The sequence below is a fragment of the Brassica napus genome, chromosome A7 (assembly GCF_020379485.1).
Source record: "Brassica napus cultivar Da-Ae chromosome A7, Da-Ae, whole genome shotgun sequence".
Lineage (NCBI taxonomy): Eukaryota > Viridiplantae > Streptophyta > Magnoliopsida > Brassicales > Brassicaceae > Brassica > Brassica napus.
Window position 1 is genome coordinate 20,209,123 of NC_063440.1, and position 23,648 is coordinate 20,232,770.

The window sequence follows — 23,648 nt, forward strand, 5'->3', positions numbered from 1 at the left end:
TTTTGGAGGAATTGAATGCACAGCTTCAGAATCGTAAGATTTTCTCCTAAACCAGAACTGAGAGTGTTCCATGAACTAAGTAAATGGAGGTTAAGGTGATCAGGAAGAAGTTAACAAGAGTAATTGACAAATAAACTGGTTTGGGTCCGGAAGTGGCTTAACAAAGAAAACAAAGCAAATGACAATAGAAAACATTTTCATTAGATTCTCAAACTTGTAGTTGTTCAAGTGAAACTGAAACTAAGAAGAAACTAAGGAAGCTTATAGACAGTAAGAATAAGCACCAACCAAACCAATACTTTGATATACTCTTGACTTTAGAGCTTGGTCTTTCTTTAACAAGTCTCATTGATCGATCATTCTAGAGGAAGAAGATGGAACTCATGGGACATGAAGTCTTCACTAGGTCTGTAATACTTGTCTGGTGAGTACAAGAGTAGGTTAGAGACTTGGCTTGTGTATAGGCATGCAAACCTTTCGACCTGATTTAGGAAGAAAAGCGGGTTGAGAAATCAATTCCCCAAAAACACAAAACACTCGAGCTAGCACATAAGAAAGCAAAAATATAAAATGTTGTAAACCTGGTTAGCGAATCGTGAACTCTGGTAACCTGTTTTCATCAGTTGTCCCCAGACCTTGTGAAACTGCAGTAACCAAAACCAATGTCAGTTTCTAACAGATTGGAACTGAAACTAGTCGTTGCACTTGATACACAACATTACCTTTTGGTGATTTTCTCTTTGAGCTTGTTGATGACTTAGTCGTACTTGATCTCTTTTAGACTGTCAAATCCCACCAAAAACATAAGTGTGGACTTAAAACAACTATGCAACTGTTGAAATATTCAGGGGTTACACAAATTCTATTTTTACCTCTAAGTCGCTGAGAGCTGATAACATCTCCTGCTTATCATTCTCGTTTACATCTTCAAACCTGAACGATAAGATTGGTTACAACTAAGAATTTTAATCTATGTAACGCAGCTTTCATTGGTGTACATCTTAATTTAAAGAACACTCACTTTAGGGACCAGTTCAAGTGATGAATTTTGTCTTCAACTGAATCACGCTCATTCCTCATCAAAATAAGTTTCTGCAAACCAAAATAAATTATGGAGATCATTAGCGGCTGTTGATCCTAATCACAAAACCATCTCTCTCATACTAACTACATAGAGAATGAGAGGATCAATCACCTTTCGCATGTCCCTCAGTTCCCATAGAAGTTCAACCTCCTTTTCTAGTTCTGGAACAACTAGCATAGTTCTCCAGCCTGAAGAATGAAGAATAATTAAGCTGCAAGTAGCTTTCACAATCAAATACACTTTTACTAGTTTCTTTTAACACCAATGATACTATCTTCATCAACAAAAGAGTGCATTTAGCCTACTTAGATGCTACGCGAACCAGTCATAAGGTGTTAGGGACCTAACATACCATATTCTTAATCCCTACATAGGTCTTCGTTTAAGTTACTTCACTAAACAAAAGAGAAGAACAGTCTATAAATGGAAAAGGAAACCTTACCGAGAACTTTTTTGCTCCGCAAGATATCACCGTATATATGATCACCAACGTAAAGAACCTAGTAAGTTCAAATAGCTGAATGAGTGACAACTAAAGCATGGCATAGTACGTCCGGTTACTATAGATTTCTTTAGAATATATGTAATTTCATAACAGACTGATCTTTGTAATCGCGAGTGGGATAAGTGTTTTTTGAGAAATAGCTAGTGTGATATACCTGCGAACTTGACTCAATGGATAGCAAACTGTGAAGATGTCCGACATTTCCACCTTGAAAAACTCGACAACCCTTATCTTTACTCTTCAGTAAAATTTTTGGTGAAGGATCTCCAACCTTTCAACCAAAAAAAAACAATTATACACGAGAATCAAGAAGTACATCTCAAACACTTGAGTGAGTCTCGCAATTCATTAAGTCAAACCTGAGGCATAGGTGTTCCATTGTCAGTATTAATAAGCATTCCAGACTGAGGTTCCACCTCAAACAGATTGGCACGACTCTCTTCATGGAAGAAGCCAGGTTTTGCACTTCACCAAAAAAAAGATGCAATTCAGACAGCAGACAAATAAAAAGAGAGAAATATTTTCCGGAAACAAAAAATTCAACTACAAATTGATAGCCAATAACAACATATAACTATTTTTATCAACAGGATTTTATTCAGAGCATTAAATTAAAAAGATTTGAGAAAGGAAAATACCTGCCAGTGATCACAACATCAAAATACTGGAGCCAATCAAAGTTGCAAGTATGATGACCATGTACCGTGCGTCCTCCACAGAGAAAATTCATCACAATGTTTGTGTAGTCCCACAAACTGCAACAATGTTAAATCAAAAATCCATCTCACCAAGCAGAGAAAAAAAACTGATTATACAATAACAGGCGATAATAAATCATTAATATTGACACTCATTAATATTGACACTGTCTCATAACAAGATTTCACAGATGTTTTTAAAAATCTTCCCAAGTTCGATATTTCTGTTACAAGTGCAGAGAGGTTACAATGGTTTAAGTTAAACTTTGGAGCATGTAACCATTTACGAAGTTAAATTTTTATCGACTGCGCAACCAACATAGCAGGCAAGTTTATAAAATATATGTCGTTAGCATTACCTATTGGTCACCAAGAAAGTAGAACGTCCAGAATCTCTTATCATTTTTATAAGTGGTACAATCGTAGTATCCTCATTGATATACCTGATAAGAAGGCAAATTAAAATATGTAAAGAAGGAAGGGGGAAAAAAGTTTCAACAGAGATGGTACATATCCAATTTTCAAAGAACAGTCATGAACATAACATCAGCCTTACCTATTGGGTTCTTTTGCTACCATCTGTTTTAAAGTTCCATCACGGTGGCACAGATCAACAGCAGCCCGGACATCTTTATACATACGAGCATAACTGAAAGAACACATTGGAGAAGAAATAAATTAATGATACGTTTTTAAATAAATTAATGCCAAGCATAAGTTAGGGAGTATCGGTTACCAATATTATAACCATACGCATAACATATACTTTATTGAAGACTAGAGAATATCAAAACAGTAATAAAAATGGGAAATAGACTTACTCAACGTCCTTGGGAATCTTTTCAGGGTTATTATCTTTAAAATCAACAAGTTGCGCGAACAGATAAGCTTCAGCCAAAGAAAAGAGGGTATCTATGAGAGCGTAGTCAGGCTCATCAAAAGAATCTTGTATTAGGCTGCTGCCATAGATATCAACTTTATCATCTTTAGAGAGCTCTCTAAACCCATGGTAAGCTACTTTAACATACTTGTGGCGATCCATCTGCATCATCAACAGTCCATTAGAAAAAGGAGCAATAACTATTATGAGAGTCCAATCCAATAAAGGTTTTCATTCACCTTTAAGATGTTCCCCCTCTTTTTGTCTAGCACCAAGCCTCTAACCATGTAATTCCAATCAAACGTCCATTCCAGCAGCTGGATTATTTGACCACAACAAGTATTAACAATCAATCAAACACATTTTGCTAGTCAGAACCTTAGAAGAGCAATACAGTATACTAACCTCACTTGGATACCCCAAATCATATACCAATTTCCTGACAGTTCCTTCATAAGCAAGGGACTCAAAAGTTTCAGACTTGTACTGAGCAAGAGTGTAGTCCATATCAAAGCCTACGGCAATGATATTTCTCATGTTCAACGATCTGTTGCAGAAGATCTGTTTCTTCAAATCGATTTTCTTTCCTCCTCCAGGGGATGACCATTTATGGGGAGCTTCACATCCATCCCTTGAGCCAACATTGTGAAACTGTACCACACCTTCACTAAGAGCACTAGCTCGCTGTTCTTCCATTGAACTCTTGAAACACAACTGGCTTGCCCCTGAGAAGATCAAAGGAAGCATAACTTTATTTTTGGACATATGACGTATACGCAACACATGGGAATGGAATAGAGAAGGAAACAAGCTATATCCAAAAATAGATAATAAGAATATGCAAGAAACAACTCGTTAGTCAGAACCCACCAAAGCTAAACATAGAAGCACGTGAGAAGATAAACAATCTGATGACACGTTTTCTACGGGAGATGGAATGATTCAACATGAGTCATACGATCAACATGATCCACTAGCACCAAGGACAAAAAAAAAGTAACAAAACCCCTAAAATGAAAATAAAAACAAACTAACTAACATGTTAAGACCACTATGGTTTGTTTATCAACATGATCCACTACCACCACCAACCACCAAAGAGGAACAAAACAAACCTAACATCTTACCTTGATCAAAAGACACAAGCTTTCCGACAAGTTAAGTCCTGATCCTAAGAGTCCTAAAAATTGAGATAGCTACTAATTAAGCACACCTTCCTTCTCTATCCAAAGGTTCCCTACGAAATTTCTCCAACCACTTAGCAAAATCAGTTACATGGAACCACACACAGACCGCAAAGTTAATGAACTGCTTCGTGTGGTTACGACACCAATCAACCAAACTCGATAGAAAAAATAAACCAAAGTCGAATGAAAGAACTAACCAGCAGCAGAGGAGTTGAGGAATCTTCTCTGAGCTTGAAATTTTCCAGGAAAACGAAAACCAGAGGAAAATACAGAGAGGCAGAGAGAAAGAGGAGAGAAGTGGCGTTTGGAGAGACGCATGGTATTATTATTATATAGGCGTAGAGGTGAATGGTGTTCGAGATAGAGAATAATAGTATTAGGTGTAGAACATATAGGTAATGTCGCCGAAAAGGTTGGATTCGAATATAAGCAATGAGACATTTACCGGTGGTTTTCCGGCGAATATTCCTTCCAATTCAATTGCATTTATTTTATTTTATTTTTTCTTCTCTCTCAGGCGAGGAAGGAAGGAAGGAGGGAAACGAGGTGTGTGTGTGTGGCAGAAGAAGAGATCCCTAGGAAGATGTGCCACGTGGCTTAAGCGTGGTTCTGGCTTTTTGATCTCTAGACAGAGTTTATGGGCCTTAAACCTAAATTAAATGGGCCTTGAAACGAAGCCAAGTTACTAAACTTTTTTTTTTTTTTTTTTTTTTGTCGTCTATCCATTTAAGCTAGATCAAGTGGAGAGCAGACGAGTTGATTCTCCGAGGAGCATCTCCATCTGTCCGGATCTGATCTATATGGGAGAAGATAAAACCTCTGGTCCTTGCATCTTTTGCTAATCCATCTGCCCGGCCATTTCGGCTTCGAGGAATATGAGACAGTCTCACATCCTCGAAGTCTTCCTGTAACCTCTGGAACACCTCGATTTCTGTCGCGAAAGCTGGCCAGTCCATCGGGTTTGTAGTCATATCCACTAAGTCCATGCAGTCCGTCTCAAACCGTACTGCAGTGATCCCTTTGTCTCTCATACATGAGGCTGCCCAAAGTAGCCCTTCCATCTCAGCGTGCAAAGCTGAGAGGTTCCTGTTACACGCCCGTAATCCGAAGTATTCTAATCCCATCTGATCCTTAAGACTCCACCCTAAGCCACTGACACTGCCATTATTGATCCATGATGCATCAATTTGACAAGTAGGGATTCGGGGTATCCAAGGGGGCGTTGTCTCAATCTCTGTAGTGGACGGATCAAAGCAAAGCAAAGATAATTAAACCGAACAATATTAACCGAACCAATCCTATAAAAATGAATCCAAACCAAACTGAATCCAACATAATTATTGAATGAATCTTGTTCTGCTCTATTTTCAGTTATGGATTTTAACCGAAAAATCTTGAAAATTTTGGAATCGCACCAAACCCAATTTCAATCTCGAAAAGTACCAAAAATACTCTAACGAAGGTGTGTTCAGTTGAAAGTTTAAGAAAATTTATATTAAAATGACAAATCTAATGTTATTCAAAATAAATTTTAAAACATTTGAGATTCACTATAATTGAACCTAACATTTCATAAAATACTCTGTAATCTATTGTTATTCAAAACATTTGAGTTATATGGTTTCAAAGTTTTTAAGTGATTTAAGAGTGTTTTTTTAGTTTTAAGAAATAAAAATCTAAATCTCATAGTTGTAGCTGAGATTCTAGAGTTGCATATTAAACTCTCTAATTCGTATAAAACATCTAACACTCAATAAAATCAAATAAATTCAAAAATTACATTGAATACACCGCTAAGATACTATTGAGTGACTAAAATAAATATGTATTGCATGAATAATTAGGAAGAAAAGCGGTTTGAGAAATCAATTCCCCACAAACACAAAACACTCAAGCTGCCACATAAGAAAGCAAAAATATAAAATGTTTGTATGCCTGGTTAGCGAATCGAGAACTCTGCTAACCTGTTTTCATCGGTTGCCCCCATACCTTGTGAAACTGCAGTAACCAGAACCCATGACATGAGCAGTTTCTAACAGACTGAAACTAGTTGTTGCACTTGATATGCAACTATTGAAATATTCAGGGGTTACACAAATTCTATTTTACCTCTAAGTCCTTGACCGCTGATAACATTTCATGCTTGTCATTCATATCATCAAACCTAATATTAAAAACGTTTTGTGAAAATGGCTATAACAGTTAAGATTCTAATCTACACAACACAGATTTCTTTGGTGTACATCCTAATTTAAAGAAAACTCACTTGAGGGACCAGTTCAAGTGATGAATTTTATCTTCAACTGAGTCACGTTCATTCCTCATCAAAATAAGTTTCTGCACACCAAAAAATTATCAGATTGTTAAGAGTTGTTGTTACTAATCACAAAATCATCTCTTATATTAATAAGATATAGAATGTGAGGATCCATTCACCTTTCGCATGTCCCTCAGTTCCCATAGAAGTTCAACTTTTTTTCTAGTTCTGGAACAACAAGCATAGTTCTCCAGCCTGAAAAATGAAGAAACATTAAGCTGCAAGTAGCTCTCACAAGCAAAAACACTTTTACAAGTTTCTTCTAACCCCTATGATACTATATTATCTTCATCAACAAAAGAGTGTTTCTATCCACTTAGATGCTACGTTCACCAGTCATAAGGTGTTAGGGGACTGATACAGGTCAATTAAACCCATGAAGATTCATTAAGTTCTTCACAAAACAAAACAGAAGAAAAACCTATATTTGGAAAAGAAAACCTTACCCAGAACTTCTTTTGCTGCGCAAGATATCACCATATATATGATCACCAACGTAAAGAACCTAGTAAGATCGAATAGCTGAATAAGTCACAACAGATGTATGGCATGGTACATCCAATTATCTTAGACTTTTACAATATATCTGTGTTTCATAACAGACTGATCTTTCTAGTCCAGAGTGAGATAAAGCTAGTGTAAAATACCTGAAAACTTGACTCAATGGAGAGCAAACTGTGAAGATGCCCCACATTTCCAATTTGAAAAACTCAACAGCCTTTATCTTTACTCTTTGGTAAAGTTTTTGGTGAAGGATCTCTCACCTTTCAAGCAAACAAAAAAACAATTGTGACGGATACACAAGGATCATTTGGAATAGAAATACAATTGAAAGACTGAATAAGTCTCGAAATTTGTTAAGTCAAACCTGAGGCATAGGTGTTCCATTTTCAGTATTAATAAGCATTCCAGACTGAGGTTCCACCTCAAACATGTTGGCACGACTCTCTTCATGGAAAAAGCCAGGATTTGCCCTTCACAAAAAAAGAGAGATTCAAATCAGATAACAAACAAATAAAATGGGGAATAATATTTCCAGAAACAATAAATTCAACTACAAATTGATATCCAATAACACATAACTATTGTTATCACAATGACAAAAAAAAAAAAATTGTTATCACCATGATTTTGTTCAGAGCATTAGATTAAAGAGACCTAGGAAAGGAAAAGACCTGCCAGTGATCACAACATCAAAGTACTGGAGCCAATCAAAGTTGCAAGTATGAAGACCTTGTACCGTGCGCCCTCCACATAGAAAATGCATCACAATTTTTGTGTAGTCCCACAAACTGCAACAATGTTAATCGAAAATCCATCTCAGCAAGCAGAGAAAAAAAAACTGATTATACAATAACAGGCAATAGTAAATCATTAATGTTGACACACTGTCTCATAAAAAGATTTCACAGACGTTTTTAAAATCTTCCCAAGTTCGATATTTCTGTTACAAGTGCAGGGAAACATGTTACAATAGTTTAAGTTAAAACTTTGGAGAATGTAACCATTTATGAATCTTAAGTTTAATCGATTGCGCAAGCACCATATCAGGCAAGTTTATAAAATATATCATTAGCATTTACCTATTGGTCACCAAGAAAGTAGAATGTCCAGAATCTCTTATCATTTTTATAAGTGGTGCAATCGTAGTATCCTCATTGATATACTTGACAAAAAGGCAAATTAAAATATGTAAAGAAGGAAGGGAAAAAATTCCAACAGAGATGGTACATATCCAATTTTCAAAGAAGATTCATGAACATAACAGCAGCCTTACATATTAGGTTCTTTTGCTACCATGCCACTACAAGAAAACACAAGTTTTACGAGGGCAGTTTTCCTCGTTACTTCGTCGTAAAAGCAGTGTTACGACGAATTAGCGAGGAAACGCGTTTCGTCGTTATACGTTTGTCGTAACGCATATATCCTCGCTAATTCGTCGTAAGTTAGCGAGGAAATAATTTCGTCGTAAAAGCGAAGGAGGATATTTCATCGTAAAGACCACGTAAAGATTCCACGTAAGGACGTCGCTAAGTTTCCTCGTAAATACCACGAAAAGCTTTCCTCGTAAAACCCACGTAAATAAATACTCGTAAAATTAACGTAAATACCTTGAGAGCTTTCCACGTAAAGAAAACGTAAAAACCTTGATAGATTTCCACGTTATTTCCATGTAAATGTTTCCTCGTAAAAACCACGTTAAGCTTCCACGTAAAGAAGCCGCAAAATTAGCTACGAATTTACTTCGTTTCATTATTTTATAGAAATATAAAAAATTATAATTATAAATATAATTATAAATATAATTTAAATTATTAATAAAATTAAAATTCTAAAAAAATCAAAACCAAAATATTTTATATAGAAATAAGTTTTGAATTCATAATACAATAACCGAAATTAAAAAGAACTAAGGGTGGTCGTTAATTAATCGCCTCGTAGAATTCATCACTCCTCGCCTGAACATCCGCCTCGGCATGTGAGTCGTCGGTCGGTGACTGGCCTGGGATAGGATTTTGTTGTCGCATGGTCCTCAACAAAGTCGCCCATTCCGGATTTGTGGCCGCTACAACGTCCAAGAAGCCCTCGAGTCCACCCATACGAGATCGGAGCTGAGTAGACTCTATACGCAGCTGAGTAGACTCTCTACGCAGCTCTTCGGACTCCCTACGCAGCTGAGAGACTTCCTCATCCCGTCGCTGAACATAAGACGATGTCGCTCTCGGAACATCGTTGACGGAACCAATCCCCAACGTCCGTCCCTTTTTTTTAGGGACAACCTTAAAAACAAAAAATAAATTTTGTTAGTAAAAATTTAAAGTTAAATTAAATGAATATTTAAAAAAATTAAAATTTTAGAAAATTTACCTCCTCGTAAAGCTTATCCACTTCAGGTGTGGATAAGGTGACGGGTAATCCATCGGTGGACTGTTGGGTCAGCTGGGTCTGGCGTTCTTCAACCCGAGCAGCCAAATCGTTGTAGATTTGCTCGGACTTGCCATCTATAAATCGGCCCGCCTTGTTCTTGTGGGTCCTCTCGTAAAGTTGCATAAGAGACGGGAATTCTCCCGTCTCTTTGGCCTAAAAAAACATTTAAGAAAGTTGTTAATTAGAATATATATAAAAATATACTAAAAATTTAATATAATTAAATTTTTAATTACCATTTCCAAACGGACACCGGCGTGGGGTTTTTGGCCCGTAGTGTGAAGCATCGGCCCGTTCCCGTGCTCATCGACTGTGTTACGGGAGTTAGAGCAAGACTGGGCGATTCTAATGGAATCAGGAAGACGCCAATATCGGATGAGGCCATCCCAGACATCCGTGGTGAGCTCAGCGGGTTTGCCACGCTCATACCCCTTCACGATCCAGTCACCCTTCCAGTTGGAGACCGTGTCCAACAAGCGAACTTTCGCCTTCGCTTCAAACTTCTTTCTCACCCTCTCAGTGATCCCCAAGGCCCAATTATATTTTTGCTGTTGGAAAAAATAATTTATAATTAGTTTTTTAGAAAAAAATATATATATAAATAATAAAAAAATTTAAAGATATATATTTAATTAATAGAACTTACAGCGTAAATTTTGAACCACGTCTTTCTGACGTAGTGGGGCGTCATTTTCCAGTTCGGATGTGCCATGGAGAAGTAACCTTTTATCGTATCGGTTACGTCCGATGCAAGACATCCGTCAATCCCCCACCTGAAAAATACAAATTTAAAATATAAATTATTTTTTAAAGTTATAAAAGAATTTAAAAAGAATAAAAAAATAATGAAACATACCATAAAGTTCCGTCCGGTCGGTCGGGGTCGATGACTGGTAAACCTTCTCTGCCTGGCAGACGGAGAATGTCCTCTACGGTGTACTGCGAGTAAGGAGCACTCGGAGGCACCATCAAATCGGGATGAATCTCGCCCGCGGGCATCGGAGGTGCCGGCATCGTAGGAGGCACAGGAGGAGGAGGAGGCATCTGGGGAGGCACGTGAAGAACCGATGGTGCACTAGAAGAAGGAGATCCAATGACTCTCTGAGTGTACTGAGTCTCGGGGACAGTCTCCTGACCCGAAGAACCGGGAGCTGAAGAAGACGACGGGTCTAAACGACTACCCGGCTCACCGAACATCTCTCTGTAATGGGCAGTAAGTCTACCTTTTCGAACCTGAGAAAAAAATTTAATTTTTTAAATTTTCGTGAACATATACTTCCCAACATTATCCACCTAATCAACACTAAATAACATAAGATCCGTAAACCTATCTAAATTCCCTATACTAACCACCTAATCTATCCTAAACTAATCAAACTAGAGAGGAATTAGAGAGACTTACCATTGCTACGAATTAGGGAGGAAGTGGAGAGGAAGTAGAGAGGAAAGACGGAGCGAGCTCGCTCGGGATATATATAAGATTACTTGTCCTCGTAAATTCCTCGTAAACTTACGAGGAATTACAGAGGCCCGCGTTTTCAGTTACGACGAAATAGCGACGAAATACAAAGGCCCGCGTTTTCGTTAACGACGTTTTTACGACGAAAAGGGTTACGTGGAATTAACGAGTTAACCAGTTACGAGGAATTAGCGAGCCTTTATTTTCTATAAATACCCACAACTTTCCTTCTCAAACCACACACACAAACTCACAAAACACACCCTATCTCAAATCACACTCCTCACCAAAATACTTTTCAAATTAGAAATATTTGAAAAAAAAAAGAAGAAAAGAAGATATTAGAATTTATGTGGGTGAGACTTAAGTCTCGCCACATATAATTCCAGTATCTTTCTTTTTTCTTTTTTTCTAGTTTTTATACTATGAGGAAGTAGCAAGTCCCGCTTTTCACCAATTTAGAAAATTTGGAAAAAAAAAGAAGAGAAGAAGATATTTGGAACTCATGTGGTCGAGACTTACGTAAGTCTCGCCAAATGTGATTCAAGCATCTTTCTTCTCTTCTTTTTTTAGTATTTTTAATATTTTCGTCGTAATATCGTCGTTAGTTTACGACTCTTTTACGACGATTTTGGCTTACGTGGAATTAGCGTGCCCCGCTTTTTTAATTTCGTCGTAAAGTCCTCGTGGCCTTACGAGGTGTTTACGACGAAATCATCCTACGTGGAATTAAAGAGTGCCTTCTTCGTCATTTACTTTACGTGGTATTTACGTCAATTTACCTTACGAGGTGTTTACGACGATTCTTTCCTACGTGGAATAAACGAGTTCCTCCTTCGTCATTTACTTTACGTGGCATTTACGTCAATTTACATTACGAGGTCTTTACGACGATTCTGTCCTACGTGGAATAAACGAGGATTACGTCGTACATTCGACGTCAGGTTACGAGGAATTAACGAGCAGTACCTTTAATTCCCTAAAATCCGAAACCCCAAACCCCAAAACCCATATTCCTTATCTTCTACTTCATATATTCCAAACCCCATCTTTATTTTCATTCCAAACCACAATTCCCACATTTACTTATTTATAAAACAAACTCCCACAATTTCTTATTCATAAAACAAACTCCCACATTACCTTATTCATAAAACAAACTCTCACATTACCTTATTCATAAAACAAACTACACAAAATCAAATACATCAATCGGATACATCGACATTCTCGTCATCACTAGAAATATCATCATTTTCATTAAACTCGTCTTCTACAGCTTCGTCTGTGGCATCATCGGTAAGATCTTCGTATTCGTGATTATGCGGATCAATGAGAAGGATGTCATCAACTTCTTGTTCAGGTTCCTCGACTTCATTTATCTGTTCTTCTTGCAATGGTGGTTCTTCTCCACTGATGATTCGTCCTCGAGGTGTAACTTTGATCACTGCTAACCAATTTATACCCGAATCTCTCATCCGAGGGTATGGAAGGAAGCTAACTTGGTCTGCTTGTGAAGCTAAGATGAAAGGCTCGAATTTGTTGTACCGACGTCCACCGTTGACATCAACTACACCAAATTTGTTAGACCGAACACCTCTGTTGACGACGGGGTCGAACCATTCACATTTGAAGATGACGCATTTCAGCTTCAGTATCCCTGGAAATTCGACTTCAATAATCTCCGTCAAGATCCCGTAGAAATCTGTTTCCCCTTTCACACATATTCCATAGTTACTGGTCGCCCGCTGTCTACCATACTCATATGTGTGAAAAGTGTAGCCTCGTGTGAAATACATCTGTGATGTGGTGACCTTTACAAGTGGAGATTGAATTACTTCGTGTAACCACTTAGGATAATCTGCATCGTCGTCATAATCAACCTGCAAAAATAAAGAGAACATTAAAATACAAATCATGTATGAAAAAATAGTTTGAGTTATAATACCTGATTCCGCAACCACTTAATGAAGTGCTGATCTTTCCTTTTGTCTACGTCACTTGTGGATATACCAGGAAATGTTTCTTCGACTTGAGAAACAAATAGGCTGTAAAATTAATCACATTTCATAGGAATGAATCTCTTGCAATTATATAATTAATTATATGTGTTTTGAAGTGTCCATATATGTTACCTTTCAAAATAACGCATCAATGGATCCTCGCAATTGAGTAGAATATAGGTGTGTGCACTATGAGCGTCTTGTTCACTCGACCACCAAACCTCTTTAGACTTCCCACCGAGTCGTCCAATCTGGCTAAAGATGTCTGGAACACCAGCAACTGCATATGTTGGCGCAACTCCACCATCATCATATCTTCTTGGAGCTCTTCTACGGGTACGTACTTTTGACGCAAAGTAGTACGATGTGAAGTGAGAAACTTCTTCCGTCAAACTTCCAGCAATTATAGAACCTTCAACTTTGGCGAGGTTCTTTGCTTTTCCCTTCAAATATTTCATGGCTCGCTCATACTGATACATCCATCCGTAATGTACAGGTCCACGAAGCAATGCTTCATATGGGAGGTGGACAGCTAGATGCTCCATGACGTCAAAAAATCCAGGAGGAAATATCTTCTCCAAGTTGCACAATAAGATGGGAATGTTCTCCTGAAGCTGTTCTACAACTTCTTCTTTAAGAGTGCGTGTGCTCAGATCCCTGAAAAATGCTCCAATGCCTTTTATATTCCAAAAACAATTAAACACATTGTTAGTCGTATATTATTTTGCAAACTAGACCGTTATAAAATTATTGTGATATAAAACACTACGAACCTGCAAGTGCTTCATGTACGTTTGTTGGAAGTAGCTCCGCAAATGCAAAGGGCAGTAGTCGTTGCATAAAGACATGACAATCATGACTCTTCATCCCAGAGAACTTTTGACCCTTTTCAACACATCTAGAGAGATTTGAAACATACCCATCGGGGAACTTCACTTCTGATGCCACCCAGTTGAACAACACCGACTTTTTTTCTGAAGACAGTCTGAATATCGGAACAGGAACTTGTCCATTGCTTTTAATATGTAACTCGCTTCTTGAGCAAATATCCGGCAAGTCCAACCTCGATTTTATGTTGTCTTTTGTCTTCCCTGGGACATTCAATATTGTATTCATGATGTTCTCAAAGAAATTCTTCTCTATATGCATCACATCGAGGTTGTGGCGCAGAAGAAGATCCTTCCAATATGGCAACTCCCAAAATATACTCTTCTTGTGCCAGTTGTGATGAACACCGTAAGAATCAGGCATATTACGAGGGACATGCCAATTACCACCCCAACGAACTGTTTCGTTAGCTCCGTAGTAGTCGATTTGTGCTTCAATTTGTTCTCCAGTTAGATATGGTGGAGAAGTGTCTCTCACAACCCTTTTGTGCCTAAACAAATTCTTGTTTCTTCGGTAAGGATGGCCAATGGGAAGAAATCGACGATGACAATCAAACCAACTTGTCTTCCTACCATTCTTCAGTTGAAACGCATCTGTCGTTCCATTACAATATGGACAAGCTAATCTCCCATGTGTAGTCCATCCAGACAACATCCCATATGCAGGAAAGTCACTTATGGTCCACAAAAGCATAGCTCGCATCGTAAAATTCGTCTTCGTTGAACAGTCATACGTCCTCACCCCTGTTGACCACAAATCCTTCAACTCTTTTATCAGTGGTTGTAGGAAAACATCCAGGGACCTTTTTGGATGGTTCGGACCAGGTATCAATATCGTCAAGAATAGCAACTCCCGTTGCATGCACATCTCCGGTGGCAGGTTGTATGGCGTAAGAAAGACTGGCCACAATGAATATTGTCTCCCTGACATTCCGAACGGACTAAATCCATCTGTGCATAATCCGAGATACACATTCCGGCTATTGCTAGCAAAATCCGGATGTACTTTGTTGAAATGTTTCCAGGCTCTTGCATCTGATGGATGAGTCATCTCACCATCCGTCTGAGTATGCTCGGCATGCCATCTCATCTTTGCAGCAGTCTGCTCTGATTGATACAATCTTTTCAATCTGTCTGTAATTGGTAGGTACCACATCCTTTGGTACGGTACCCTATTACGTCCCCGTCCTTGCGGCTTGAATCGTGGCTTCTTGCAGAATCGACATACTTCTAGCTTCTCATCATCTCCCCAATAGATCATGCAGTTGTCGATGCAGACATCTATCATCTCCGAAGGCAACCCAAGACTATAAACTAATTTCTGAATCTCATAATAAGAATCAGCAGACACATTGTCTTCCGGCAAATACTCTTTAAACAAGTCCGCCCATTCGTTCATGCAACTTTCAGGTAGATTGTGATCAGTTTTAATATTCATCATTCTAGCAGCCAACGACAATTTAGAGAGACCTTCTCTACAACCACTGTAAAGTGGTTGATTCGCCGCGTTTAACATTCCGTAAAACTTTTTTGCATCTATATTAGGTTCTTCATCTTCATCATGAGCTACGAATGCATCAGCTACCATATCATGAACCCTATCATAATCTACCATCTCCTCCTGATGGTAACTATGTTCATTATGCAAATGATGATTAACCGGTTCTTCCTGAAAATTGCTATTACTACTACTAGCTTCATTCTGATCATAATTATAACCTTCCCCATGTTGAAACCAGATATAGTAATTTGGCGTGAAACCTCTATTTATTAAATGCTTCCAAACATTTTCACGGTTTGCCAATTTCGAATTGTTGCATTTCCGACAAGGACAGAACATCTTACCACTTTCTTGGGCGAGCGGTGTTGAATCTGCTTGGTGCATAAATGTCTCCAGCCCCGCAAGGTATTCTTTCGTCACTCTCCCGTTAGCATCTCTATGCATATACATCCAATTCCGCAACTCGTAAATAGTCCCAGAGCCAGCCATTTTTTTTTCTTTCACGTTTTTTGTTGTTGGTGTGTTTAAAATGATGTTCCAACATCCATATTTATAGAAAATTTCGAATCTGGTAGTTGTAATTTTACTATGAAATTACGACGAAAATTAATTGTATGGCCAAAAAAAAAACGTGAGCCACCTACCAAGTTGGTGGATTCAAAATTTCCTCGTTAAGTACACGTAAAATATTTCGTCGTAAAGCACTCGCGAAATTTACGTGGATTTTACGAGGAAAAACTATTTCCTCGTAAAAGCCACGTCAATTTACATCGTCTTTACGACGAATATTTTTTGTCGTTAACTTACGACGAAATAACGATGCTTTTCTTTCTCAACGTACTTTCCTCGCAAAATCAACGTTTTTTTACGAGGATTATTTTTCCTCGTTAAACTTCCTCGGTAAAGATACGTTTTCTTGTAGTGTGCATCTGTTTTGAAGTTCCATCACGGTGGCACAGATCAGCAGCAGCCCGAACATCTTTATACATACGATCATAACTACACGAACGCATTGGAGAAGGAATAAATTAGTGATATGTTTTTTTAAGAAAAAATTAATGACAGGCATAAGTTACAGAGTATCCGTTAGCAATGTTACAATCACATGCATAACATATACTTTATTGAAGACTATAGAGAATATCAAAACGGTAATAAGTATGGGAAATAGTCTTACTCAACTTCCTTGGGAATCTTTTCTGGGTTATTATTTTTAAAATCAACAAGTTGCGCAAACAGATAAGCTTTAGCCAAAGAAAAGAGGGTATCTTTGAGAGCATAATCGGGCTCATCAAAAGAATTTTGTATTAGGCTGCTGCCGTAGATATCAACTTTATCATCTTTCGAGAGCTCTCTGAACCCATGGTAAGCTACTTTCACATACTTCTGGCGATCCATCTGCATGATCAACAATAATTTAGGAAAAGAGGCAACAGTTATTATGAGAGTTCAATCAATTACAAGATTTTCATTCACCTTTAAGATGTTTCCTCTCTTTTTATCTTGCACAAAGCCTCTGACCATGTAATTCCAATCAAATGTCCACTCTAGCAGCTGGATTATTTGACCACAGCAAGTATTAACAATCAATCGAACATTTTTGCTGGTCAGAAACTTAGAAGAGCAATACAGTATACTAGCCTCACTTGGATACCCCAAATCATATACCAATTTCCTGACAGTTCCTTCATAATGACCACTTATGTATCATGCCACAAAGCTTTTGTTAGAGCAATATGTGAACTAAAGAGTGCACTTTCGAGTCACAAACAAAGTAACCAAAATCCTAAGTGAGACTGAACCTGAAGTTAAAAGGGGTTCAATTGGATTTACGATGTGTTACTATATCTGAACAGAACTCGATGGAACATAAACCTAAATTTTAACATATCTAAATATGGTCAAATTTCATGTTCCATGAGAACCAAAACCTGGCTGAACCCGAACCAAACCCAATTGGACATCCGAACGTCAGAACTAAGCTTATGATTCAGGATCAACTTTTTGAACTTTCAGGTTTTCGATTTCAGTTCTCTAAGTCCCATTTACATATATATATATATATATATATATATATATATATATATACTCAAGTCAGGTTTACGTATATTTTATAATTTTTTCTGATACTTATTTCCTATTTGTATAATACTTTAGTTTTGAGTTTTCAAAATATTTTATCAATATAAAGATAAAACACGTATTTAAATATTTGAAATATTTATTTATGTTTTGAATATTAGTTTAAAGTTGTGAGACTATTTTTTAATTTAGATTTTCAAATTTTTGGTATATCGATCGTTTTGGTTAATAATTTTATTTTATATCAGTATACATAATTTTTTTAAATTTCAGTTTGGATCAATTTGGATTTCAGTTTCTAGCTTTTAGTCGGCTCGCTTGGTATCAATTTTTGGCTCCGGATTTAGTGTTATAAAAACTGTAACTTCAAGAAAACAAAAGCCATGTTTTATAAGATTTAGAGAAAAACCGTCGATTATTGAAAAAAAAATATAATTAGAAACCGACTTTGAGTGTTTGACTTTGAGTGTTTTTAAATACTTTGGTTTGGATTTGGTTCAGTTCCGATTTTTTAAATACCAAAATTTTTTGAAGCCGTTTAGATATTTAACCAATTTCAATTTAGGTTTGGTGCTATTTGGATCGAATTTGGTTTGATTATTTGGATTCAGATTTTTCTGCCGTTAAATCTTTCAAAGCCACTTGGTTAAAAAAAAAAAAAAAAATCTTTCAAAGCCACTTTATCCGTGGTTTATGTCTTATTGATTTCTAGACAGATTTGATGGGCTTTGACCTAATTTAAATGGGCCCATTCCTTAAACCTCACACTGACTCTCTTCTCCCTCTCCGCCATTTCTCACTCTCTCTCAGTTCATAGCTTCGCGTAACCACCACGCGCCTCCGGTGTACTCCATTGATCTCACTCCATGGCTTCCTCCTCCTCCTCCATACATTCTCGACTAGCTTTAATCGCTTTACTCTCAGCAACCACTTTCTACTGCATCCACAAATACCGCCGCCTGAAACGTCTCAAAACCCTCTCCTCAAAGCTAAACCCTAGCGCCGCCACCATCAGAGGAAAGATCTTCTTCATCTCCCAAACCGGCACATCCAAGGCCCTAGCACAACGCCTCCGCGACCTATTGGCGTCAAACGGCGTCGCATTCGACCTCGTCGATCCGCGAAGCTACGAGCCGGAGGATCTCCCGAAGGAGACGGTAGCGATCTTCGTCGCGTCGACGTGGGAGGGAGGGAAGCCGCCGAAGGACGGAGAGTTTCTCGTCGAATGGCTCTCCGAGAGCGCCGAGGATTTCAGAGTCGGGTCGCTGATTCTCTCCGGTTGCAGGTTCGCCGTGTTCGGCGTCGGGAGCCGTGCGTATGGCGAGGCGTATAACGCTGTGGGGAAGGAGCTGGCGAGGAGGATGGTGGGGTTGGGTGGGGTTGAGATGGTTCCGGTGGGGGAAGGTGACGTTGACGACGGAGAGATGGACGGAGTGTTTAGGGATTGGTGTGATGGAGTGATTAGAGTTCTGAAGGGAGGCTCTGCTCGAGAAGGAGCTGAGATTTTGCAGAATGGTGATGTTGGACTTGTGAGTGATGGTGAATATGTTGATTCAACAGATGATGAGGAGGAGGAGGAAGGGAATGGTGATATTGTTGATCTTGAAGATATTGCTGGGAAAGCTCCTTCAAGGAAGAATGGTGTAGTTAAAGTGGCTAAAGGTGATGGGAAGAAGGAGATGGTGACTCCTGTTATTAGAGCTAGCTTAACCAAGCAGGTTGCTGTTTCTCTGGACTTTGTTTCAATTGTCTATATGGTTTTATAGACTTTCTGAAGTTTTGTGGAACTTGCAGGGATATAAGATCATTGGTTCGCATAGTGGGGTTAAGATTTGTAGATGGACGAAGTCGCAGCTTAGAGGCAGGGGAGGTTGCTACAAGCACTCCTTTTATGGCATTGAGAGTCACAGGTTTGATTCGAAGTTCTGTCCCCTCTAATAGGCGTATAGTTTGTGATTCTTATGTTGGTTTTTGAATAAACAAGGTGCATGGAGACAACACCTAGTCTGGCTTGTGCAAACAAATGTGTCTTTTGCTGGAGGCATCACACAAACCCTGTGGGAAAGAGCTGGCAGTGGAAGATGGATGATCCTAAAGAGATTGTGAAAGGTGCTCTGGATCTTCATACAAAGATGATTAAACAGATGAAAGGAGTTCCAGGTCTGATTATATCTTTATCATAATTCTGCATGTATTATGAAATGCATTTAGACCTTTGCACTAAAAATACTGTGTGCTTGCTAGGCACTCTTGGAAGTCAAAGATAATCTTCGTGTTTTAGTTGCTTGATTGATTTGTTTTCACCAATTAATTGAATGTCAGAAGCTGACGCTTTATTGGCGGGATATGTTCTTCAGGTGTAACTCCGGAGAAATTACAAGAAGGTCTAACACCAAGGCATTGTGCGTTGTCACTTGTTGGTGAGCCAATTATGTATCCAGAGATCAATGCCCTTGTAGATGAGCTACATGGAAAGCGTATCTCCACATTTTTGGTTACTAATGCGCAGTTCCCCGAAAAGATTTTGATGATGAAGCCCATCACCCAGGTCTGTGGTGTCTGTTGTCTACATATCAGTTATTTCAAAAGATGAGCTTTGAAAGCTCTTCATGCACACGTACTGAACCAGATTTTCCTTATTATTTTTGATATCTACAGTTGTACGTAAGTGTAGATGCTGCCACCAAAGAGAGCTTGAAGGCTATTGATAGGCCTCTCTTTGCGGACTTCTGGGAGCGGTTTATTGTAAGTACCTAAATCAAATTCCTCCATGTAATAAAACCTTCGGAATGAAATGTGAGTTAAGGTATAGGTACATAATCTCTGCACCATTTGTGTCACAGGACTCCTTGAAAGCTCTCCAAGAGAAGCAGCAGCGAACCGTCTACCGTTTAACGCTTGTCAAAGGATGGAACACAGAGGAGCTAGAAGCTTACTTCAACCTCTTCAGCATCGGGAAACCTGATTTCATTGAGATCAAAGGAGTCACATATTGTGGATCGTGAGTGTGTTTCACTCGTTCTTTTCTATCTCTCCACTCTTGTTACACATAAATCATAACTTATGTGTTAATCTTAACAGATCCGCAACATCAAAGTTGACAATGGAGAATGTACCATGGCACGCAGATGTTAAAGCATTCTCAGAAGCTCTGTCTCTGAAGAGCAATGGAGAGTACGAAGTAGCTTGCGAGCACGCCCATTCTTGCTGTGTTCTTCTTGGGAGAACCGACAAGTTCAAAGTGGATGGAAAGTGGTTTACTTGGATTGACTATGAAAAGTTCCACGATCTGGTTAGTTATTTAAACCAAATCCAGGAACACTGATCAATCTCAAAATTCAAGATTTCATGCTAATAATTACTGACATTTTATGAATGAAATTGCATAGGTGGCTTCTGGAGAACCGTTCACGAGCAGAGACTATATGGCAGAAACACCATCATGGGCGGTGTATGGAGCAGAGGAAGGTGGGTTTGATCCAGAGCAGTTGCGTTACAAGAAGGAAAGGCATCATCACCCTAAACCACAGCCCCAGGCGGTTTTAGCTTAGCTCATTTTGTTAAAGCTTTCGTGTTTCTTTTTGTTGTTGTGACAACTACAGTGCTATATATAACTCTTGGGAAGACGTTAGTTAAAGTTTTGAAATCATATCAAACTTTATAACAATCAAGTTTTAAATTTAGATGTCACCTTGGTTGTGACTTTATTAAAAGACTTGTTTCACTAGCAATATACAATAGTTTATTAACTTGTTTATTCACCACGTAAACATCAACTACACAAACCAAAAACGATAAACAACCTACTACAACTAGAAATCCCTCTATAAAGCATTATTATGAAACAATTAATTTTATTTAATTTAACTGTCAGAGATTTTACTGAAAATAGCTTTGATTATCTAAATCTGTAACAAAAACTAGTTGGCAAAAAAACTTGTTTCTTGTTTTGAATAAACTGATCCAAGAAATTATAAAGCAAAATGTACTTTTCGTCCCATAAGGGTTTTTAGTCCAGCAATAGTTAATCCATGGTGAACATACACAAAATTAAAGAGTACATTGACATGGTAATAAAAATTTACCAGCTCTTCACGGGTGTGTTTTTCCTCCTCCACCGTCTAGATGACGGCAGTGCAACCGTTTTCTCCGTCATCTCTGGCTTCTTCTCCTCCTCCGCTAATTCTTCATGTTTCCATTTTTCTGCTTCTTCCAAGCTGCTACTACTACTACTACTAACTTTATTATTATGTTTATCTCTGTTAATAATCTCAACTTGTTTATCTTCTTCTTCTTCATTTTCGTACTCCTCGTAATATTAGTCTTCTTCCTTCTTGAAATCTCCATGATTCTCAAGATTCTTTCTCGGCCTTCCTCTTCGTCTGAGAGTCCGACGAAGATGAAGCTTCCTTTATTCTCACAAACCTTCTCTTTCCACCAGCTTACGTTTTTTTTTGGTGTAAATCAGCTTACGTTTTTCACAGAATATAATATTTTTGAACAGCTTATTTGTTTGTGATATCTTCAAGAACAGTCACAAAAAATATCTTCAAGGGCTATTAATTTTTCTCATGCTTTTTTTTTTAATGTTTACAGAAAGAAAGAAATACACGTCTTTAATATCAAAAGTCACCCACTCTTTGGACTAGAAGAAAAAGTAGATTTTGAGTTTGTCCATTTGGTTATCTTTTCTTCAAACATTATCCACCATTATAATACATATATGTATGACATATACACCAACATATAATGTACTATATTCTTGGAGTTAGGTATTCATATATTATTGTCAAAGATTAAATTGTAAAGCTTCAAAGATTGAAATTTGTAATCTAGTATGTGAAAAATATTGCCACCCTATCACGACCGGTTGCTAGCTGCAATTTGTGTGTTAAATTTAAGCTTAATTAAAGCTTCCGATTCCATAATAACAACCTAAATATATAGAGTTTTAACTTAAAAAAAGATATATATAGAGTTTGTTGTAAGTCCTGGTTTTATTTCATTTTCAAACATCGTCTTCTTCTTCTTTAGTTATCATATCTGAGAAAAACATAACTATAATTTAGATAGGGGATCGACTTTCTCTCTCTTAACTCTCTCTGTATCTTTCAGAGAGAGAAAGTCATCGATCTCTTTCGCCGGTGTCGCATCTTTCATCCGGTGGATGACCGGCTTTTGATTCCGGGGACCACGCCTTCCTTTTGGTGTTGGACCGCCGGCTCTTGGCTCCGGGGACCACACCTTCCTCTGTAGTGTGGGATCGCCGGCTCTTGGCTCCGCTTCGCATCAACCTTTGATGTTTGACGGCGGATTAGTCTCGGGTTCGCTCGGATTTTGTCTGGTCTTTTCTTCTTCGCTCTGCTCTATTCCAAACTACTCCCGGTTCGATTGATTCGACAACGGTGATGTTTGATTGGAACTCCTTCTGAAGAAGAGTTTTTTGGTTCTGCATCGCGGCGTATAGTCTCGGTCCTGGAAGATCAGGCGATGTGGTTGGGTTTCCTTCTCTGTTTCGATTGAAGCTCTCTGAAAAATTAGCATAAGGATATGTGTAGATGACGATGGATTTCTCCTACCTTCCAACATAGTCGTTGGAGGTTCTTTCGTCGTGGTGGTCCCAGGTGTTTCTGGTGGTTGCGAGGAGAAGCTAGCCGGTGGTTATGTTCGATCGGTGAAGAAGATGGGTAGTTGCATGTGTTTTCCGGCGAGATTCCGGCGAAACGATTCGTGTTTTCTCCGGAGGTGGAGAAGACGAAGGGAGATGACGACACGTGTTTGCCTCGTTGTTGAGGTTCTAACACGCGTCCCTCGACGTGTTTGGGTGTTTCGGTACAGTCTGGGTGGGCTCTCGTCTTTGGGCTTGGGCTTTATGCTTTTCCTATGTTTGTTAGTTTTTCGGTTGGGCTTTCACTTGTTCAGTGGACTTTTTGTTTGGGTTTGCTTTTTGGACTTTGTCCATTAATAATATTATCTCAGATGGCAAAAAAAAAAATCGTATCTGAGAAAAACAGGGAGACTGCATATGTGATCAGTGTTTAATTTAGTAGTATTATTAATTAAAAACGTATATTCAAACCGTGACATTCTTTCTATTGAATAAAACAAATGATACTG

General features: G+C 38.3%; 2 protein-coding genes and 1 pseudogene across 2 annotated transcripts; 1 reads left to right on the plus strand and 2 right to left on the minus strand.

The window, feature by feature from the left end:
- Positions 1-179: 179 nt before the first annotated feature.
- Positions 180-4,948, minus strand: LOC106353669 (5'-nucleotidase domain-containing protein 4-like). Its single transcript, XM_013793449.3, has 16 exons — positions 4,552-4,948; positions 3,573-3,892; positions 3,407-3,484; positions 3,109-3,329; positions 2,844-2,936; positions 2,647-2,730; positions 2,228-2,344; positions 1,949-2,054; positions 1,744-1,860; positions 1,527-1,584; positions 1,196-1,272; positions 1,022-1,092; positions 873-933; positions 723-782; positions 582-644; positions 180-482 (listed from the first exon to the last, which is right to left on the minus strand). The coding sequence occupies exons 1-16, from the start codon at positions 4,793-4,795 to the stop codon at positions 357-359; spliced, it is 1,896 nt and encodes a 631-aa protein (XP_013648903.2). The 5' UTR covers positions 4,796-4,948; the 3' UTR covers positions 180-356.
- A 13,318-nt stretch (positions 4,949-18,266) lies between these two features.
- LOC106353668 (S-adenosyl-L-methionine-dependent tRNA 4-demethylwyosine synthase) lies at positions 18,267-21,198 on the plus strand. The gene is made up of 8 exons (XM_013793448.3): positions 18,267-19,249; positions 19,326-19,441; positions 19,516-19,691; positions 19,889-20,079; positions 20,190-20,276; positions 20,375-20,532; positions 20,613-20,823; positions 20,921-21,198. Exons 1-8 carry the CDS (start codon positions 18,398-18,400, stop codon positions 21,080-21,082), a joined length of 1,953 nt encoding a protein of 650 aa, XP_013648902.1. The 5' UTR covers positions 18,267-18,397; the 3' UTR covers positions 21,083-21,198.
- A 304-nt stretch (positions 21,199-21,502) lies between these two features.
- LOC111199383 lies at positions 21,503-22,821 on the minus strand (annotated as a pseudogene).
- Between the last annotated feature and the right edge of the window lie 827 nt (positions 22,822-23,648).

Bases quoted from the DNA above. Each gene is read 5' to 3' on its own strand.
- LOC106353668 (XM_013793448.3), top strand. From the start codon at position 18,398: ATGGCTTCCTCCTCCTCCTCCATACATTCTCGACTAGCTTTAATCGCT. The intron at 19,442-19,515 runs GTTTGATTCGAA...TGAATAAACAAG, and splicing joins TATGGCATTGAGAGTCACAG to GTGCATGGAGACAACACCTA. The intron at 19,692-19,888 runs GTCTGATTATAT...TATGTTCTTCAG, and splicing joins ACAGATGAAAGGAGTTCCAG to GTGTAACTCCGGAGAAATTA.
- LOC106353669 (XM_013793449.3), bottom strand. From the start codon at position 4,795: ATGTCTCATTGCTTATATTCGAATCCAACCTTTTCGGCGACATTACCT. The intron at 2,055-2,227 runs GTATTTTCCTTT...TTTTTGGTGAAG, and splicing joins GATGTTGTGATCACTGGCAG to TGCAAAACCTGGCTTCTTCC. The intron at 783-872 runs GTAAAAATAGAA...GGGATTTGACAG, and splicing joins CAGCTCTCAGCGACTTAGAG to TCTAAAAGAGATCAAGTACG.